Genomic DNA, 18,076 nt, shown 5'->3' on the forward strand with positions numbered 1-18,076 from the left:
CCTCTCCTTCTCCCTCTCCTTCTCCCTCCCTCTCCCTCTGGATATCTTATTAACCCTATATATCTTAACTGTCCTATACTACACCAAAATAACTTATACTGCTTTCTTCCAGATTTGACTCAAGCTTCACACGGAAGACATTGGAATCCCCCCTAACCCAGAAGACAGGTAGGGAACACCTCCCCTCCAACGTATAACATTGCGGGAATGAGGTACCTGGACATTGAGAGACTGCGGATCAGGTAAGATCCCAGGCGGGATTGCTGCTTTAGATATTGTGAAGCGGGGACGTCCAGACACTGGTTAAGGGGTTCAGACAACTAGTCATTCACCTGTGGCTTTTATTTCTAGATCCGACATTTACACACTTACACTTACACTTACACACACACACACACGTAACAAGGACTAATTGTAGTATAATGTAATAAATACATTCGTCAAAAACGAATGTTGTTCTGACTAGGAATTTATTAAATGTATTTTATTTATATATTTTATTTTAAAGCGGGGTTGGGGGCGGGACTAGGGGTGGGATTGGGGGCGTTACTATGGGGGTTGGGGGCGGGACTAGGGGCGGGGTTGGGGAGGGACTAGGGGCGGGACTAGGTGGCGAGTAGATTTTTTGGTTGGGCGAGTAGATTTTTGGGTGATTTGTCGAACACTGTATATTTATATATATATATATATATATATATATATATATATATATATATACACACAGGTAAACCCCGTTATAACGCGGTCCTCGGGGTCCACCCCGAGACCACCGCGTTAGTAACGGGGTCGCGGGGAAAAAAATGGCCGCCGCATCAGCGCATATTCACCCCGCGGGACAGGAGATGGGAGCGGGGATGTCCCTCCGGTCCCCGCTTCCCCCCGCTTCCCCCTGTCACCGCGTGACAGGAGATGGGAGGGGGGACGCCCCTCCGGTCCCAGCTTCCCCCTGTCACCGCGTGACAGGAGATAGGAGGGGGGATGCCCCTCCGGTCCCGGCTTCCCCCTGTCACCGCGTGACATGAGATGGGAGGGGGGATGCCCCTCCGGTCCAGGCTTCCCCCTGACACCGCGTGACAGGAGATGGGAGGGGGGATGCCCCTCCGGTCCCGGCTTCCCCCTGTCACCGCGTGACAGGAGGTGGGAGGGGGGATGCCCCTCCGGTCCCGGCTTCCCCCTGTCACCGCGTGACAGGAGGTGGGAGGGGGGATGCCCCTCCGGTCCAGGCTTCCCCCTGTCACCGCGTGACAGGAGATGGGAGGGGGAATGCCCCTCCGGTCCCGGCTTCCCCCTGACACCGCGTGACAGGAGATGGGAGGGGGGATGCCCCTCCGGTCCCGGCTGTAACTGCGCGACAGGAGATGAGAGGGGGGATGCCCCTCCGGTCCCGGCTTCCCCCTGTCACCGCGTGCCGTACCGCGTGCCGTACCGCCAACCTACTCCCACCTACCTGCACCCCGCGCTGCACCGGGCCATCCCACCAGCCCCCGCAGCATCGGGGGCCCCCGCAGCCATCACCCCCCTCCACCGCAGCACCACCCCCACCGGCACGCAGCGCCCCCCCCCCCTGCAGCCAGATGCCTCACCAATCATCCCCAAGGTAAGGCTGATTTATGTATATGTGTATTGGGAGGGGGGTGTGTGTGTGTGTGTGTGTGTGTGCAGTGTCCAGTTTGTGTCAGTGTGAGCAGTGTGTGTGCAGTGTGCAGTGTGAGCAGTGTGTGCAGTGTGAGCAATGAGCAGTGTGTGCAGTGTGAGCAATGAGCAGTGTGTGTGCAGTGTGCAGTGTGTGCAGTGTGAGCAATGAGCAGTGTGTGCAGTGTGAGCAATGAGCAGTGTGTGCAGTGTGAGCAATGAGCAGTGTGTGTGCAGTGTGTCAGTGTGAGCAGTGTGAGCAATGAGCAGTGTGTGTGAAGTGAGCAGTGTGTGTGCAGTGTGTGTGCAGTGTGTGCAGTGAGAGTGTGTGCAGTGAGAGTGTGTGCAGTGTGTGCAGTGTGCAAAAAAAAAAAAATGATGGGAGGGGGGATGCCCCTCCGGTCCCGGCTTCCCCCCGATACCGCGTGACAGGAGATGGGAGGGGGGATGCCCCTCCGGTCCCGGCTGTAACCGTGTGACAGGAGATGAGCAATGAGCAGTGTGAGCAATGAGCAGTGTGTGCAGTGTGAGCAATGAGCAGTGTGTGCAGTGTGCAGTGTGAGCAATGAGCAGTGTGTGTGCAGTGTGTGCAGTGTGAGCAATGAGCAGTGTGTGCAGTGTGAGCAATGAGCAGTGTGTGTGCAGTGTGCAATGTGTGCAGTGTGAGCAATGAGCAGTGTGTGCAGTGTGTGCAGTGTGAGCAATGAGCAGTGTGTGTGCAGTGTGCAGTGCAGTGTGTGCAGTGTGAGCAATGAGCAGTGTGTGCAGTGTGAGCAATGAGCAGTGTGTGTGCAGTGTGCAATGTGTGCAGTGTGAGCAATGAGCAGTGTGTGCAGTGTGTGCAGTGTGAGCAATGAGCAGTGTGTGTGCAGTGTGCAGTGTGTGCAGTGTGAGCAATGAGCAGTGTGTGCAGTGTGAGCAATGAGCAGTGTGTGTGCAGTGTGCAATGTGTGCAGTGTGAGCAATGAGCAGTGTGTGCAGTGTGAGCAATGAGCAGTGTGTGTGCAGTGTGCAGTGTGTGCAGTGTGAGCAATGAGCAGTGTGTGTGCAGTGTTGAAAATATTTTAGAAAAACCCAAAACACATTCTTTGCCGCTAAAATAATAAAAACTACAAATATCTCCGGATCCAGCCAACAAGAAGCTGGAACATCAGAAATTTCTAGTCGCCACTAGAATGAGGGCGACCATATTGTGTCCACCAGATCAGTATTCTTGCCCAGTTTAGGTACGGTTAAAAAGAAGAAAGTACAAGCAGTGGGAATTGCTGCTTTGAATGTCCCCCGAAAACTTCTCATCTAAACCGCTCATTGTAACAATACCTCGCTCTGCCGTTCCTTCCGAGATCAGCGCTTCGTTTGCAAGCGGCGTTTTCTGATTGAACTGAAGAACCACGTTTTCCACAGCAAAATCTGAGGCCTTCACACAACCTATTAACAAAAGATGCTTGTTGTTAGGAACGTTAGTTTAACAAACGGAAAGGTCTTTTGAAGATTGTACAGATGTAGCGAGCGATATATCTCTCGCTCACGAGTTATAGTGGGATATTCTGTGATGCTCAGTTATCACTGCCATTGAATCTTATAACACAGACTATTACAGTGGTTCCATAATGCTGCAATATTCTGCGTTATCAGTAGGTAAAATAAAGCGTGCAATATCTGTATTTCTCGTATTATTTCCCCACAGTAAGCAGCTTGAGGGAGCTTTACCATAAAGGTGCATTCACTTTTACTAGTACTTACTAGACATGTCTAGATCAGGGGTGGCCAAACTCAGTGCTCAAAGTTTTAAGGATGTCCCTCAGTGGTTCAGTCATTTAGATTGAGCTTAGATTAAAACCTGTTGGCAGCTCTCCAGGAATGAGTTTAACCACCCCGGGACTAAATTACAATTTAAAAAGGTAGATCCCAATACATTTCCTCTCTCCTTCACTACGGTGTCACAAGCAGTGATTCACACAAACACGCAGCAATATATCATAATGGGATTTTCTATCTTAGTCATGTTATGGTTGCAATCTCTCTCAGAAACATGCAGTGTATAGAAAACACAATACAGGCGCAGTTATGGAACTCTCTCTCTCTCTCTGCCTTATTCTATATAGTGGGAAGTGGCCATTGTGGCTCAATTCAGCCAAAAATCCTCATTGAAGTCTATGGGGATTTTTGGACACAAACAACCTGAGCTTCTCTACTATTTGTATCAATACTTTTGCAATCCAAGACATTATTATTCATTCAGGGGGAAAGGCTTTGAACAGTACAATAATTAATTGAAATGCATACTACTTTTGTGAGTGTTTATTTGACATTGTTTTATGGAGTCCTGCCACTGGGAGGCTTCCCGATTCAGACACTCACCTTCAATGTACCAGCTTTTGTGGGGAACTTTAAAATAGCTTCTGACAGTGATCTGGCAGACAACCAGTCTAATGATGACCTACTAGGACACGGTTACAGATTGTCTAACACAGGGGTGGGCAACTCCAGACCTCAAGGGCCACCAACAGGTCAGGTTTTAAGGATATCCCTGCCTCAGCACAGGTGGCTCAATCTGTGGCTCAACCTGTGCTGAAGCAAGGATATACTTAAACCTGACCTGTTGGTGGATCTTGAGGACTGGAGTTGGTAACCTCTGAAATAAAAGGAAGCTGCCTGTTTGCATCTTAAATATAACATTTCTCAGAAACTGGAGGGCCATCAAAGAGTAAGATTACAAGTTTTACACTGAGAGACCCCTTGTTTAAGGGAAAGGGGGGTCGGGGGGGCCGGGTGGTGGTAACACTGAAGTAGCCACCTCACGGCCTTTGCTTAGAAGCAAATAAAGAAGTGTAAATAAGAGTGTAAGACCGCGATTATAGTGTCCGCTCAACATCGCGCGCGCCGTGAACAAAAAGCCATACCGCTACGAGGCCGGCCATAGAACGCGCGACCGTGATTCTCGGACAGACAAATAAATTTGTCTTTATCGCGTGACGGCCAGGTCACGTGCGTGGTTCAGCCAATGAGGGCGAACTGCTCACGTGACTTCACTGCCACACCTCCCAATATCCTCCAGCCTCAGTGCATGTTTCGCGCGCAAGGCGCTCGGGCACTATTATGGCGGCCTAAAACAGAAGCATACCATTTGTTTTTTTTTAAATAATGTTACCAGAAGAGTCTCTGAGAAAGTTACACTTACAGTTCTACCATATATTAAAAGAAAAAAGAGAGAGACAGGACTTTAAGGTGTAGTTTTTCACAGAACAACATCACACATCACTGCTCCACATGTCTGTTGTGCAGAAATGTAACCCCGCTTCATAAGATCTTCTTTACTACTTGAGAAAAGGAAGTTGCCATTACGCAATCTGGTTAATAAACAAAAATGCATCAGATTCTTACAATGCAGAAAGTCAATGATTTGGAACCTGGACTCTAGGAGTACGAATGCTACAGTCTTACACAAAATGGGTTACGGTGTCATTAACGCAGCACTAAATGCTGCATTGCGTTTTTTTATTTCAGGATTGAAGCAGGACGTCTCTGGAGCGTTCATTTCAGCTCCGGGACCCGCTGCTTCCAGAGATACGTACAGTACCTCCTTAGGGGGTGCCGGAATCCATGTTGCCAGGAAACTGTGTGCCTAATGAAATTGTGGCATTTAAATGTCTCGTGGTCCAATAGGAAGCCGTGACATCATCCGTTACGACTTCCTATTGGCCTGTGCAGTGGCGGATTTCCCATTAGGCCCGGGCATAGGGTGTCAACATTTTTGGGCGACAAAAATGTCCACCCCCATATACAGATGCCGCGCGCTTTCTAGCCTATTGGGCCTTATGGGAAGGCACTTACATGTGGCGGCCGCATCCCTGCTGCCGCCCTCCTCCTCCCAAATCGCAGCGTCAAATTATGCTGCAGACGTCACCATTGTGATGTCACACGGCGTCTCGTTGCCATGGCGATGTGACGTCGCAAGATCAAACTACATCATGACGTCGCATTGCCACGGCAATTCGACACCGTGTGATGTCCGCGGTGTCATTCGACTGAGATTTAGAAGGAGGGCTGCAGCAAAGAGGTGGCCGCTACAGGCAAGTGTCTAGGGACACGAAAGGTGCGTGACCGGAACATTTAAACTCCACAGAGATACCGGCAGATACAGAGGTATCTCTGGAAGCCGGGGGTCCCCAGAGTTGAACTCTAGAGACCCCCTGCTTCAAACCTGTAGCAAACGTCTTGAGTTTTATTTAATTTTACAAGTGTTTGTTTTGTCTTTCATAAATGAATTGCCTTTTTAAAACTACAGTGTATTTCTCTTTAGTTTATAGAACTGTCAGAGGATACACCGGTGCAATTAATTTATAATGAAATTGTCCTTGATATATACTGAATGCTTCCTGGGCAGCAATCAGCATACATTATTACTGATGTTATTTTGACCTACAAGAAGTAAAGCTGAAACGAAATCCAGGAGCAAAAGAAGAAATAAAGATGAAAAAAGCCTCATCACCGGACTGTTCCACATAAGCGAATTAGAACCCCATGAGATATTTATATTCTTGCAAATTAAAGGGTGTTGTACCGTTAACGATCACAAAACTAAAAGATAATTAGATCAAAGGAGTAACTAGTTGAACTTGTAGTGTTCAACCAGTCACTTTTTTTGTAGTTGTGTTGCATTAATATTGAATTCCTCATAAAAAATGTAAAATCAGTTCAAAAGAGAAATTAGCTGAACTTACACAGAACAGCTAAAAGTTTATTAGCGATCATTTTTACAAAGTACAAAACAATGCATTGCCGTTTATTTGGAAACAAATGTTTCTCAATTATATGCATTTACAAGCAATAATAAGGCTTTTGACACTTTCGTTCAGACACTTAGGACTTTATGTTCGACTATCAGTTTACACACCAAGGTGCACATTGAACACATTATTTATAACCTTGTTCATGTGAAGCTTCAGAAAACGCCGGATTATCTGTGATATTTTCCGGGCTGCATAGTTCAGCGCGATCCATTTCCAATGTAGAGTCTGAACATAAAAAGAATAAAATGGAATATTAAATTGCAGCATGCTCAGAAATTCACAAACACAAGGAAGAACCAGAAACACCACAATGCACACTTTTTATTCAGGCACATGTATCAATATTTATGGCCTATATTTTGTACCATACTTCTCTTCAGTGAATGGTGAATTTTATCAAATGTATTGATTTTTAACATTTTATACTATTAAAAGAGTGTAAATGTTGGGATTTCTGGTTTTATCTTTCCGTTATTTTGTTTTTAAACCCTTTCTGCACCGCTTTTCATTATTGTTGGCATCAAAGATACCGATATTAATATGGTCTAGAGCTCATAGGCACATCCTCTTTCTGTAGCTGCTATGATCACACATTCCCCAATGACAGAATTCTTTATGCTCTTCCTGCCCAAAACAAACATTTCAAAATATGCAAAAGGCAATGATGCCAAAAGGCTTGTGGGTAACTCCCTGAGTTCCCGGGGTATTACACAACCTGATTTCTATGAGCTGCAGATGACATACTAGACGTAAACACACCTATAAATAAAAGGCAGCTGGCTCTTATTAGCAGTCACTAAAGCCAGGGGAGACAGTGGCGGAACTGCCAGACTGTTCTGCAGGATTAGCGTCGCACACACTGACTCGGTGCTTTGCCCTGGCACTCTATACCCTGCCGGTAGCAGAGAGGAGGTGCAGAACAGACGCTTCAGTTACACCTATGCAGGGCAGGCTGTGTAAGTGACATCCTGATCCCCAGAGGGTGCTCTGCACCAGGACTCCCTGCTACTCTGATCCAGCTAAGGCTGGTGGGTGGGGTTACATCAACATATATGTATGGGGTGTGGGCGGTTAATTTGGTGTGTGTCTCTATAGGAGGGTTAAGTTGTTGTGTGGATCTATATGAGGGGGCGGGAGGTTCATTTTTTGTGTTGGTCTATATGGGGAGATTTAGAAGTGAGGGATATTTGGTGTGTCAACATAGGAGTTTGGGGCGTTTAGGGCGGAGTTAATTTGCATTGTGTCTCTATATGGGGTGCTTGGGGGAGTTAATGCGGTGTGTGTATATAACGGAGAAGGCCATAATAGTGAGATGGAGGGGTTCAAAATTGGAAGGGATTCACTTCTGCTCCCCCCTCCCCCGCAGTGTAAGATTATGTCACCGTGTTTGCGCCACTTTCACAGAAAGATTCAGTTACCCGGCAAAGCGAAAACTTGGAAGGAACTCGTTCCAGTCATCGTTCCATTATTAGGGGTGCATAATTCCATCTCAATCACATCCAACTCAGGATCTACAGGGAAGAAAAAGTGTAAATAAAATCGCTGGTTATTATATATATAATATAATATAATTATAATATATATATATATATATATCATACGATACAGTTTGAAGCACGAGATCAGGAGACAGCACTCTGGTAAGTTTGATCACAAGTTTTTGTATTGAAAAAGACACATAAACCGACGTTTCGGTCACCCAGTGGGACCTTTCTCAAGGTTGAGAAAGGTCCCACTGGGGGACCGAAACGTCGGCTTATGTGTCTTTTTCAATACAAAAACTTGTGATCGAACTTACCAGAGTGCTGTCTCCTTATCTCGTGCTTCAAACGGTATCGTATGGTTTATTATTGCTTTATGGGACAAGCACCCAATTTTTTCTACTTGCAAGTGGAGTGCCGGCTGCTTCTGTAGATTATATATATATATATATATATATATAATTTTTTTCAATATATGAAGAAAGGACATAGCATTAAAAGAAATTAGTTCAAGTTGTTTTTTATGATGATTGTTCCTACTACAAGTTAGGTTGCTGATGTACACTAAATCGCATGGGAAAAAGAAAACTAAAATCAAACGACACCCAGAAACTGCAGCATAAAAAAAGTCCCTTTTTGTAGGTCTATTAATAATGTAAAGGCAGCAATCCCTCCTAATTTATTGGATTGAAACCAGTTCAGTGGACCCCCTGGTTAATACATCTGAGTGTATGCCCCTAACTCTATATATGCCATCCCAATTTACAAACCATGTGTAACCAACTTCAAAGAATGTGTATAATATGAATCCCTTTCTATAGTATCCCATGATATCCTTGTAGATGAGCTGCATAAGGATATGGATATGCCATTTTTACATTTACGTATATAAATAACTATGCACATAGAAACAGTAAATGCAGCATGAACGTGTCTTTTAAGTTTATTATTAAACAAGCAAAAGACGCGTTTGTTAACATCGATATAAACAGTACAGGCATACCCCGCATTAACTGACGCAATGGGACCGGAGCCTGTATGTAAAGCAAAAATGTACTTAAAGTGAAGCACTACCTTTTCCCCACTTATCGATGCATGTACTGTACTGCAATCATCATATACGTGCATAACTGATGTAAATAAGGCATTTGTAACAGGCTCTATAGTCTCCCTGCTTGCGCACAGCTTCGTTACAGGTAGGGAGCCGGTATTACTGTTCGGGACGTGCTGACAGGCACATGCGTGAGCTGGCGTTTGCCTATTGAGCGATATGTACTTAGTCGCGAGTGTACTTAAAGTGAGTGTCCTTAAAGCGGGGTATGTCTGTACAATAAATATACTATACAATGAAGACAAGTTCAGAATCTCATTGTAAAAGGTGTAAATGCATTTCAGGTGGGGGAGACTTGATGTTTCAGCCCTGGTGCCTGTGCTGCTGGCAGTGCGGGCTGACCTGTCAGTCACCTCCACGACTGGCAACAGTTTGCACAAAGCATGATTGGTAGAGCCATATTGCCGGTCATGGCGGTAACTGACAGGTCAGTCAGCACTGCGCCGCTTTCCCAGTCAACGGGACATGCAGGAGAAGGGAGGGGGAGCACTCAGGGACTAACCCCTCCACTTGCTCTGTCCTACCAGTTAAACTGAAGCTCGCCTGTGAAGGCAGGAGAAGTCTCTGTGTGTCACTGTACCTGTCTATATCAGGGGTGCGCAAATTTTTTTTGTCCGCGCCACCCTGCCTGCTCTACCCCTCATGTTCGCAGCCCGCACCCCCCCCCTTTTCTCCGACGGCATCTGACGTCACGGCGACATGTAACGTTACGTTGCCAGTTGACACGTGGCGTCATTTGACTCTGTGTTGCCAGAAGCCGCCGAAGACCAGATAAGGGATATAGAGAGGACTTGTGTGCTCCCCCCAGTATTTAATTTAAATGTTGTGGGGAAGAGCGCGGGGCCTCTAAGCGCCGCGCCCCCCCCCCCCAGAAAATTACCTAAAGACTCCAATATATGCCCACCACAGACTGGACCAGTTTGGAATGACCAGTAAGGAAAGCATAGACCTCTGCTCTATATAAACAAAATGGCCAGCTCTAGAATATTAGCTAGGTTAATATACAGTGAAGAAACAGTGAATTTAACTAAATACTTTACAAACAAAATATATAAAAAGCATATAGGCAAGTAATCAACATAAGGTGGGTATCCGACTTGCCCGAAGCAATCGGAATTTCCTCTGGAGCAAGCAGAGTAAGAGCAGCGATGCATGAAATATTCTGATCTGCAGCGAAGACATATTATACACAGACTTAATACACCAGAAGTACAAAATGAAATAAAATACTAACCCATTTTCCCAATAATCAAATACATTTAACCAAGTAAATAAACCAAGTAAAAGGTCCTTTAAATCAGAGGTGCTCAACTCTAGTCCCCAGCCCTCCTCCCCTCACCCCCCCCCCCCCCCCCCAACAGGTCAGGTTTTAAGGATATCCCAGCTTCAGCACAGATGGCTCAATCAGTGGCTCAGTCTTCGACATCTGAGCCACCTGTGCTGAAGCTGGGATATCCTTCAAACCTTACCTGTTAGGAGGGTAGGGGAGGGGTTTGCCAGGTCTGTTGCGCTCTGACACTGTGGACCTTCCAGCAGCGAATGGGTTTTATCCGGTCATAAAAAGAGAGAGAACCATTGGATCCACATCGGCGGCGAACCAGTTTCCTACATGTGCTAAAGCCTTTTTCCCCTGGCATGCAAATAAACCTTTGTTCAACACATTTGTCCTTAGACTACTGTCGCGATTTTAATTACTACGTGAGATTTTTCTTAAAGTGAGGGTGAGGAGTGAGGAGAGAGGATCAGTGAGGGAGGGGGAGAGAGAATCAGTGTGTGTGTGTGTGTCAGACACAATGACACACAGAGTCACTGACGGTGTGTTTGTGGTGGGGGAGGGTGTTGGAGAATTTTTAGGAGCCAAAGTTGACTGGGGTGTTGGGGGAGGAGACCAGAAAAGCTGTAAGCTGTGTGTCCCCTTCCACCCCCAAGATAAACATTGGCTCCTAAAACCTCTCTAGCTGGCACGTAAGTTAACATTTGTCATTATATACACACACACTTTATATATAAAAGTACCTAGGCGCAGAAATTTGGGAAGAAAACAGAGAAAACATTTTGCCTTGAGGGATAAAGCTTGCAGTAACATTGAGGAAGAAAGGATTCACTGCAGATACATGTGCCAGACCCATATTCCTCTGATTGGAGATGTGCTTATCTAAAGAAATCATGAAGTGAGTGCAATACTTTCCATTTGAGGAGGTCCATTATCTAAAGCATATCACACTAGTTTTGTCTCTTTTATCGGTTTTCTTAACAAAGCCCTGCGCTTAGGTATTTTTTTTTCAAAGGGCATTTTGTGCCATTTCAACTTGTGGGTGGTTGGACACTTTAAGGCCAGAATCATTAAAGGATCAGTTCTCACTACAGAAAATATGTTAAACTCTGACCCCTTCCCCCTCTTTTTTTTTTTTTTTTTACATGTATAGGAAGCAGGGACACGCGTTTATTTCAGCTCTGGGGACCCCCTGTTTACCAGGATTCTTACTGAGGAAAGTGCAACCAAGCTCTCCCCTTCAAGAGAAAAATGGAGGTTTAAATCTCCCGCATCACGTAGGCCAATAGAAAGTCGGGACTTCATTCGTCTTCCTATTGGCCCGCATGACACGGAATTTAAAGCTCCATGGAGTACTGGCGGCACCTTCTGTGGTAAGTACTTTTAAGTTCCCAGTTAGAAGCCAGATTACTAGAGCAGAAAACTAATGTTTTGTGATCAATTAGAAAAATATAAAGTCTAAGTATATTGGATCTTCTACTAGAGATTTAAGACACTTACACTTTTGTCATTACTGAGAGAGAGAGAAAGAGAGAGAAAGAGAGAGAGAGAGAGAGAGTAATATTTGTGTAAAGTGTAGACAGTGTACATCAATGCATTTACAGTACCCTGTAAACTTTCATTCTTCGAATCTGTCTCTTTTCCAGGTGTGGGATCTGGATAACTCAGTGGACGCTCATCCTGCTGTATCTCATCCAATGAATATCCAGGTCTTGTTTCTATATTTAAAACAAAAAAAAAATGGATTAAATAGGATTTTAAAACAATTGTTGAAAAAAGTTGCTGCATAAACAATTAGATATTAATACAATTCCAGCACTGAAAATACACATTTTACCCATTAAATTGGTCAGGCCTTTTTTTCCCCGGACCAGGCACAATCAAAATTTGCCAATCGTGGTTTTAAGAGAATGGAAAGTTTGTACCATGTAAATAAATCACATACACACCTTTGGTATCATCTGTAAACGTTTCAGTGATTTCTGCTTCTTTAACAGCTTTTTCCTCAGCAGATATGCAGATTGATTCAAACTCTGTGTCTTCCAATGTATGTGTTTCAACTCTCTCAACATCTGCCACTGGACTTAATATGGGGTCTTTATCGCTCTTGTCGTCTGAAACATCAATAGGATCTTCTGTTCTCAAAATGCTTTGGGTGGAATCCGGAGTGATCCGGAGCTCACTTTCTCTTAAGTCGCCATTTTCTGTGTCGAGCAAAATTTTCCCATTGCCATTTTTCACTGGTTCAACAATTTGTACAAGACATTGATCTCCATTCGATACAATTGCAGCACATGTTGAATCATCTTCTGGAAACAATTTCTTCATATTGAATGATTCTAGATGTAATGAACTTCGAACACCCTCAATTTGCAAATTGTCTATAACAGGATTGTCTTGGTCAGCAACTAAGGGAGCTGGTAACATTAATTCTGTAAGTGCTGGGCTGTGGTTTGATGTAGTTTGATCTACGACTATCGATTCCATACTTGGTCCCACTTTCCAAAAGCGTTTCATTTCATCATTAATGTTGTCCCCCTTGTATTTTACAGTTACAGATGCCAGAGGTACTTTACAAATTCCTTGTTCTTGTATATCAAGCACCGTAACCTCCAAAATATCTTCAGTAACTTTTTGGTAAAAAAAAGTGTTGCCCTCTGAAGTCCAGCAACCTTCTGAGAAATTGAAGCCTGAAAGGCAACAAGGGAATGCTTGGACAGGTATCATCGCTAGCTGGTTGGGAAGTTGTTGCACTCGCTCTTTAGTAACAGTTTCTTCATTACCATAGTCAACGAACCTTACAGTTATGTCTGCCTCAACCTTGGTAACAATAGCCCTGTACCAGTTATCATCCTCACTATAAATCACAAGACTAGGGCTACCAATTTTAATTGCTGAACTGAAATCTGCATCTTTGAATGAGTGTTCTCCGGCCTCCTGGATTTTGATTGCTAAGGAGTCAATTTCAGATGTTGCCAACTGACACCAAAAATACTCAGGGCTATCAACAGCACTAACATAGGCTTCTACAGATTGACCTATTTCTGGAAGGTTCCACTCCAACTGTTTAGAAGAGGTAATTCCTTTATCTTTAATTGTCTCATCAGTGATGTTTGCATACAACATTTCTTCAGTGTCTTTCTTTAGCAATGGATCTTCAAAGGCAGGGGTCACTAAATCATTTACGGAACCATGTTGATCGCTAAGAATGACCTCCCATTTACCGTCATGCTGTTGTACAAACTCACAATTCAGTTTGATTTCGTGTGTTCTTTCAGTAAACTTAAGCAGCAAATCCTCTCTGTCACATGCATACATTAAAGACTTAGGTCCACTTAGAGTGCAACAAACACTCATTGCAGTGATAGACGATAACTTGCCTGAAAGTCTGTGTGTTTTGCCAACAGGTATTATTGAAGTATTGCCATAATCTATATACTCTACATGAAAACCAACAGAACTTTTTTGTTTTATTACAGCACGATAATATAACTCATCTTCTACAAATAAAGCACGCACCAAGTCTCCCAATTCCACGTCTTTTTCATCAAGTGCTTCAGAGGTGCTATTTGTATTATTCAGCATGTCAGAAATATTTGCAAGTTGTGCGTCTTCTGCTATCTGCACAAAAAAATCAGAAATTGTGTTTATATGAGAGATGTACACTGGAATTTTTAAACCTGAAAAAATGTTTCTCTTCGGTAAGTCACTTAATTTTATCTGAGAAGGATTTGACTTCAAATTGCTGTTTTCTCCATATGTGGGCTTTGAATGCGAAAATGCTTTAATTACACATGTCTTGCTTTCCAAGGGTAATGCGTTATCCATGGTCTTATTTCCTCCCACTTTCCGCTGCAAAAGGCCACTGTTTGAAGGGCAATTCAAAAATGTAGAGTCTTTGCTTTGCGGATTGCGATTTTGAAATTTTGGAGTGAAATCCTTGCTTTCTATTTTGGTTGCATAAGCCAACGGTTTTCTTTTATCATTGATTCCTAAATTACTGGAAATTACACAGGTCACAGGATTTGTGGTCTTTTTCTGGTCACTCAGACCTAATTTGCTTTTGAGGGTTGCATTAATTTGTAGATTACCATCAAACAACTCTACAATTAACTGCCCGTCAGCTTTTTTGGCTACAATCACTGCCTTCAAAGTTTTGTCCAGGACAGTTTTTTCAAACCAAGCTCCAATTTCGTCAGGCACATTATCAGGAATATCAGACAAAGAGCATTTGATTGCTTGCATTGGGCAAAATTGTAGTTCATATGCATCACCAGACATAGGAAGTAGTTCTTCTTTAACAACTTTCTCTGTGTTTCCAAAATCTACAAAGAATACTTTCCTATGAGGCCTATCAGAAGTTGTAAAACCACGGTACCACTGTTGGTCACTAAATTTTGCAAGACACAGGGGTCCATGGCTTTGAGACCATTTTAGATGTTGTACTTTACTACACATTTGTGTAATAGCAGAAGAAATCCTTTCAAGTATTTCTGAATTCTTGGAAAGTTGGCAGAAAAACTCCAATGAAGAGGTAACATGTGTAATGTAAATATTTGCTTCATCCCCAGTTTTAAGGTCATGCATTGAATAATAATATGAATGGAGCTGAATGGGTGGTGCCAAACTTTTGTGAAGGAATAATCTAGCATAACCCTTTTCTACTAACAACTTGCAAATGCTATTAAATGGTGTTACTAGATCCACAATGTTAAACAGTTGATTATGTAATGATGCTTTAGCATAACACACGCATTTAAACTCAACATGATCTTTTGAAGCGTTGTCAGCAAACTGTTGAAAAAATCCACTTGCTGTTTTGTCCCAAACAAGAGGATTACTGCCTAGCGGGCTTACTAGATTGTAAACACTGCACCTAAAGGCTTGAGTTTTTAAATAAATGAATTCGTCATTAATTGAACGGAGATCTTTCACTGAAACTGATTCTTTGTTTCCATAATCAACATAAATTACATCAACATTTTCCAAATCTGACACACCATTAGGTATGCCAGCTGTTATAAATGCTCTGTACCATTTTCCATCACCTGAATGCTTTGCCAGACAAGCAGATGCACCACACTCATAGGGACAATCAGTATTTGCGCAATACTCTTGTATTTTCTTCATTAATGATTTAAGCGATGAGCGGTGTGCAGCATTTTGACACCAAAACAAACCAGGGCTGTCTACAAAAGATACAATAGTATTTACTGTAGTGCCTGGCTCAAATAACTGATCTTCGAATGGAGAGCACTGTGTGGTGTCTGAATTACTGTGAATTAAATGAGCAGTGTTCTCTTTCTGGTTTCTTTTAGAATGGCTTTTATCCAACACTATCTGACCTGATAGAGGTTTAAGATGATGATGCATCTCGACACCCTCAGCAGGAAGTATATGAGGTAACTGGACTAAAGGCTCAGTAATTTCATATTCTTCATATGTTGCATGGCCTGCCATTGATAGTATTTTACCCAAATTGCTCTCCTCTCTTCTTGATTGGTCTAGAACCTCTATGATGTATTTATCAGGTTGTTTTGACATCACATGGATAACAAGCTCCTTATCAACTACAGCCACTTTAAAGGCAAGGATGGCTTCCTGACTCCAGCTCTCTCCCACTGGGAAGGTGTTAGCAAGACCGCACTGGTTGGCCAAGCCTGGCATCTCTTTGAACTGTGCAGGCAACTCTTTCACGTTATTACAGTCCACCATCTCTGTATTGCCATGGTCAATAAAATACACCTGCACCAGTTTCCTGTAGGTGGCCACAACTGTGCCACGGTAATACTGATTGTCCTTGAACTTGGTGCAACACAGCTGGCCCTGCTGTGGTTTTACTATGATGCCCTCCCGCTTCGAGGTCTGAGAGTAAAGAGTTGTGATGTCCTTCATCATCTCACTGTACTTGGTAGCATTTTGTACAGTCCTGACCCAGAAATTTGAGGGGTCCAGTACGAACTCCACCAGAGCATCATAGAAGGAGCTGCCATTCAGTTGGACAGTGGGAAAAGGGGGAATGAAGGAGATTTCAGTTTCAGGCTCATCTTTCTTGGGGGCGGTGTAAACTTCTTGGTATGAACCTAGATCCTCTGTCCTGGGGTCCAACTGGCAAGCATTCAAACAGTGAACATGTACACCATACAAGCTGTTTAAGTTGAGTCCATCTTCTCCAAACAGGGTGATTACATACACATGCTCATATGAGTTATAATACTCCATTTTGGCACTAAGCTGCCTTCCTTGCAACAGTGAGCGGAATTCACAGACATGTGTAGAGTCCCAGCCCTTGCCTCCATCTGACACCCCGTACAGGGAGCATGGGAAGGTCACCACAGGCATGCGAAAGTAAATTGCCGCCAGGTAGCGCAGACTGGTCCCAAGCACAACATCCTTGCGACCCCAATCTACGTGCATAACCTTCGCAAGTCGCTTGTCCGGTGTAAACTCCAGCAGCAGGGAGCGGTACCAGCACCCATCAGAACCACGGGAAGCACAGGGCTGACCCAGAGCCAAGGGCGGTAGCGAGTCTGGTTCTCCGGATCCACCCTGCTGCTCATAAAATTCGTGCATGCTTTCCGACAGCCGCTGCACCTCTTGGGACAGGCCCCTCAACTGGCAGAAGATGCGCTGTGGGTCCAAAACCTGAGTGACCAGCACGGGCTCCGTCACGCCGACCTGCAACTGTGGATAAAAATAGTCCTGGCCCAAATGCCGCCGCGGCTCCATGACACCAGAGAGAGCAGCAGACAGCGGCGGGGAGGCAGCGGTAAACTCCACTCGCTTAAAGCTGCAGCCCACTGGGGTAAGGCACCGGTCGAGCAGGACGCGGAAGGACGACTCCGGCAGAGGTTTGGCTAGGCCCAGGTCGAGCATCTGTTTCCGGACGGCCGGTACCTCCAGCAGCACCATACGTTGGGGGAGGAGGAGATCCCGAACCAGGCCTTCCACCAGCTGGCCCTGCAGGGAGCCCAGGAGCTCGAGGGCCCGGGGGCTCCAGCTGCCCTGCTCCTGGGGGGGCACCAGGTTGGAAACCACATAGCCCAGCACTTCTGGAGGCACCTGGAAGAGCTTCTCCGGCGCCCTCCTCAGGCCCAGAGGCCCAGTGATCACAGTGCCGCCTCGGTCTAGCAGGAAGGCTCGGTAGCTGGCCCCCTGGCGGTTTAACACCCGGCAGCGCTGCCACCGCCCGTTCAGCTCCACCAGACACTGCTCACCCACTGCAGGGGCCCGCCTCGCCCCGCCGCCCGCCGCCTCAGCCTGGATCTCTGCCCTCAGCCGCTTGTGTTCCTGCGACCTGTCTCCCACGCTTCCCCACAGCCGCACTAAGGGGTTTTCGGTCGTGGCTTCCACGGAGGAAACCCGCAGCTTGATGGCGGTCCCCAGGACCGGTAAGGAACACATGACGCAGCGCAGTAGGCCGCTCTCCCGCGGGAAGCTTCACTTCGGGATTCTTTCACTAACGGGCGCCGCGTTCCGCGTCTTCAAATCTTTACGAGCGCCGGCACGTGCGCGTGACCGCGGGAGGGGGAGAGAAAGCGCGAGGGCGGAGGTTACGTCACGCGCTCCGCCGCCGGCCTCCGGCCTCCGGTGATGCGCGCGCGCCGGAAGGAGTCACTATTCCATGTGCGTGAGACCCTGGGAGTGAATTCAATGGCGGAGCAGCTGAGGATCCCGCCACGCATTGTCTTCTCTGGCACTCAAGATTGTCTTCATTATTATTATATACAAGAATGAAAAGCAACTGTGCTGTTCCTAATACAGCAGCTCTGCATTGAGCGCCCTG

At 45.4% G+C, this 18,076-nt stretch overlaps 1 protein-coding gene across 13 annotated transcripts in view; it reads right to left on the reverse strand.

Moving 5' to 3' along the window:
• Nucleotides 1-17,811, reverse strand: part of TDRD6 (tudor domain containing 6) — a 115,810-nt gene extending 97,999 nt beyond the window's left edge. For 12 of the 13 annotated variants that reach the window (XM_075598523.1, XM_075598520.1, XM_075598522.1 and 9 more), the window contains exons 1-6: nucleotides 12,240-17,811; nucleotides 11,898-12,008; nucleotides 10,119-10,184; nucleotides 7,844-7,936; nucleotides 6,561-6,650; nucleotides 2,953-3,060 (exon numbers count right to left, since the gene is read on the reverse strand). In XM_075598523.1, the coding sequence (XP_075454638.1) occupies nucleotides 2,953-3,060; nucleotides 6,561-6,650; nucleotides 7,844-7,936; nucleotides 10,119-10,184; nucleotides 11,898-12,008; nucleotides 12,240-17,694 (5,923 nt within the window). In that variant the 5' untranslated portion in view covers nucleotides 17,695-17,811. The remainder of the gene's footprint in view (nucleotides 1-2,952; nucleotides 3,061-6,560; nucleotides 6,651-7,843; nucleotides 7,937-10,118; nucleotides 10,185-11,897; nucleotides 12,009-12,239) is intronic. The other variant, XM_075598514.1, reaches the window with a different exon arrangement.
• Between the last annotated feature and the right edge of the window lie 265 nt (nucleotides 17,812-18,076).

The sequence above is a fragment of the Ascaphus truei genome, chromosome 4, assembly GCF_040206685.1.
Source record: "Ascaphus truei isolate aAscTru1 chromosome 4, aAscTru1.hap1, whole genome shotgun sequence".
Classification (NCBI taxonomy): Eukaryota; Metazoa; Chordata; class Amphibia; order Anura; family Ascaphidae; genus Ascaphus; species Ascaphus truei.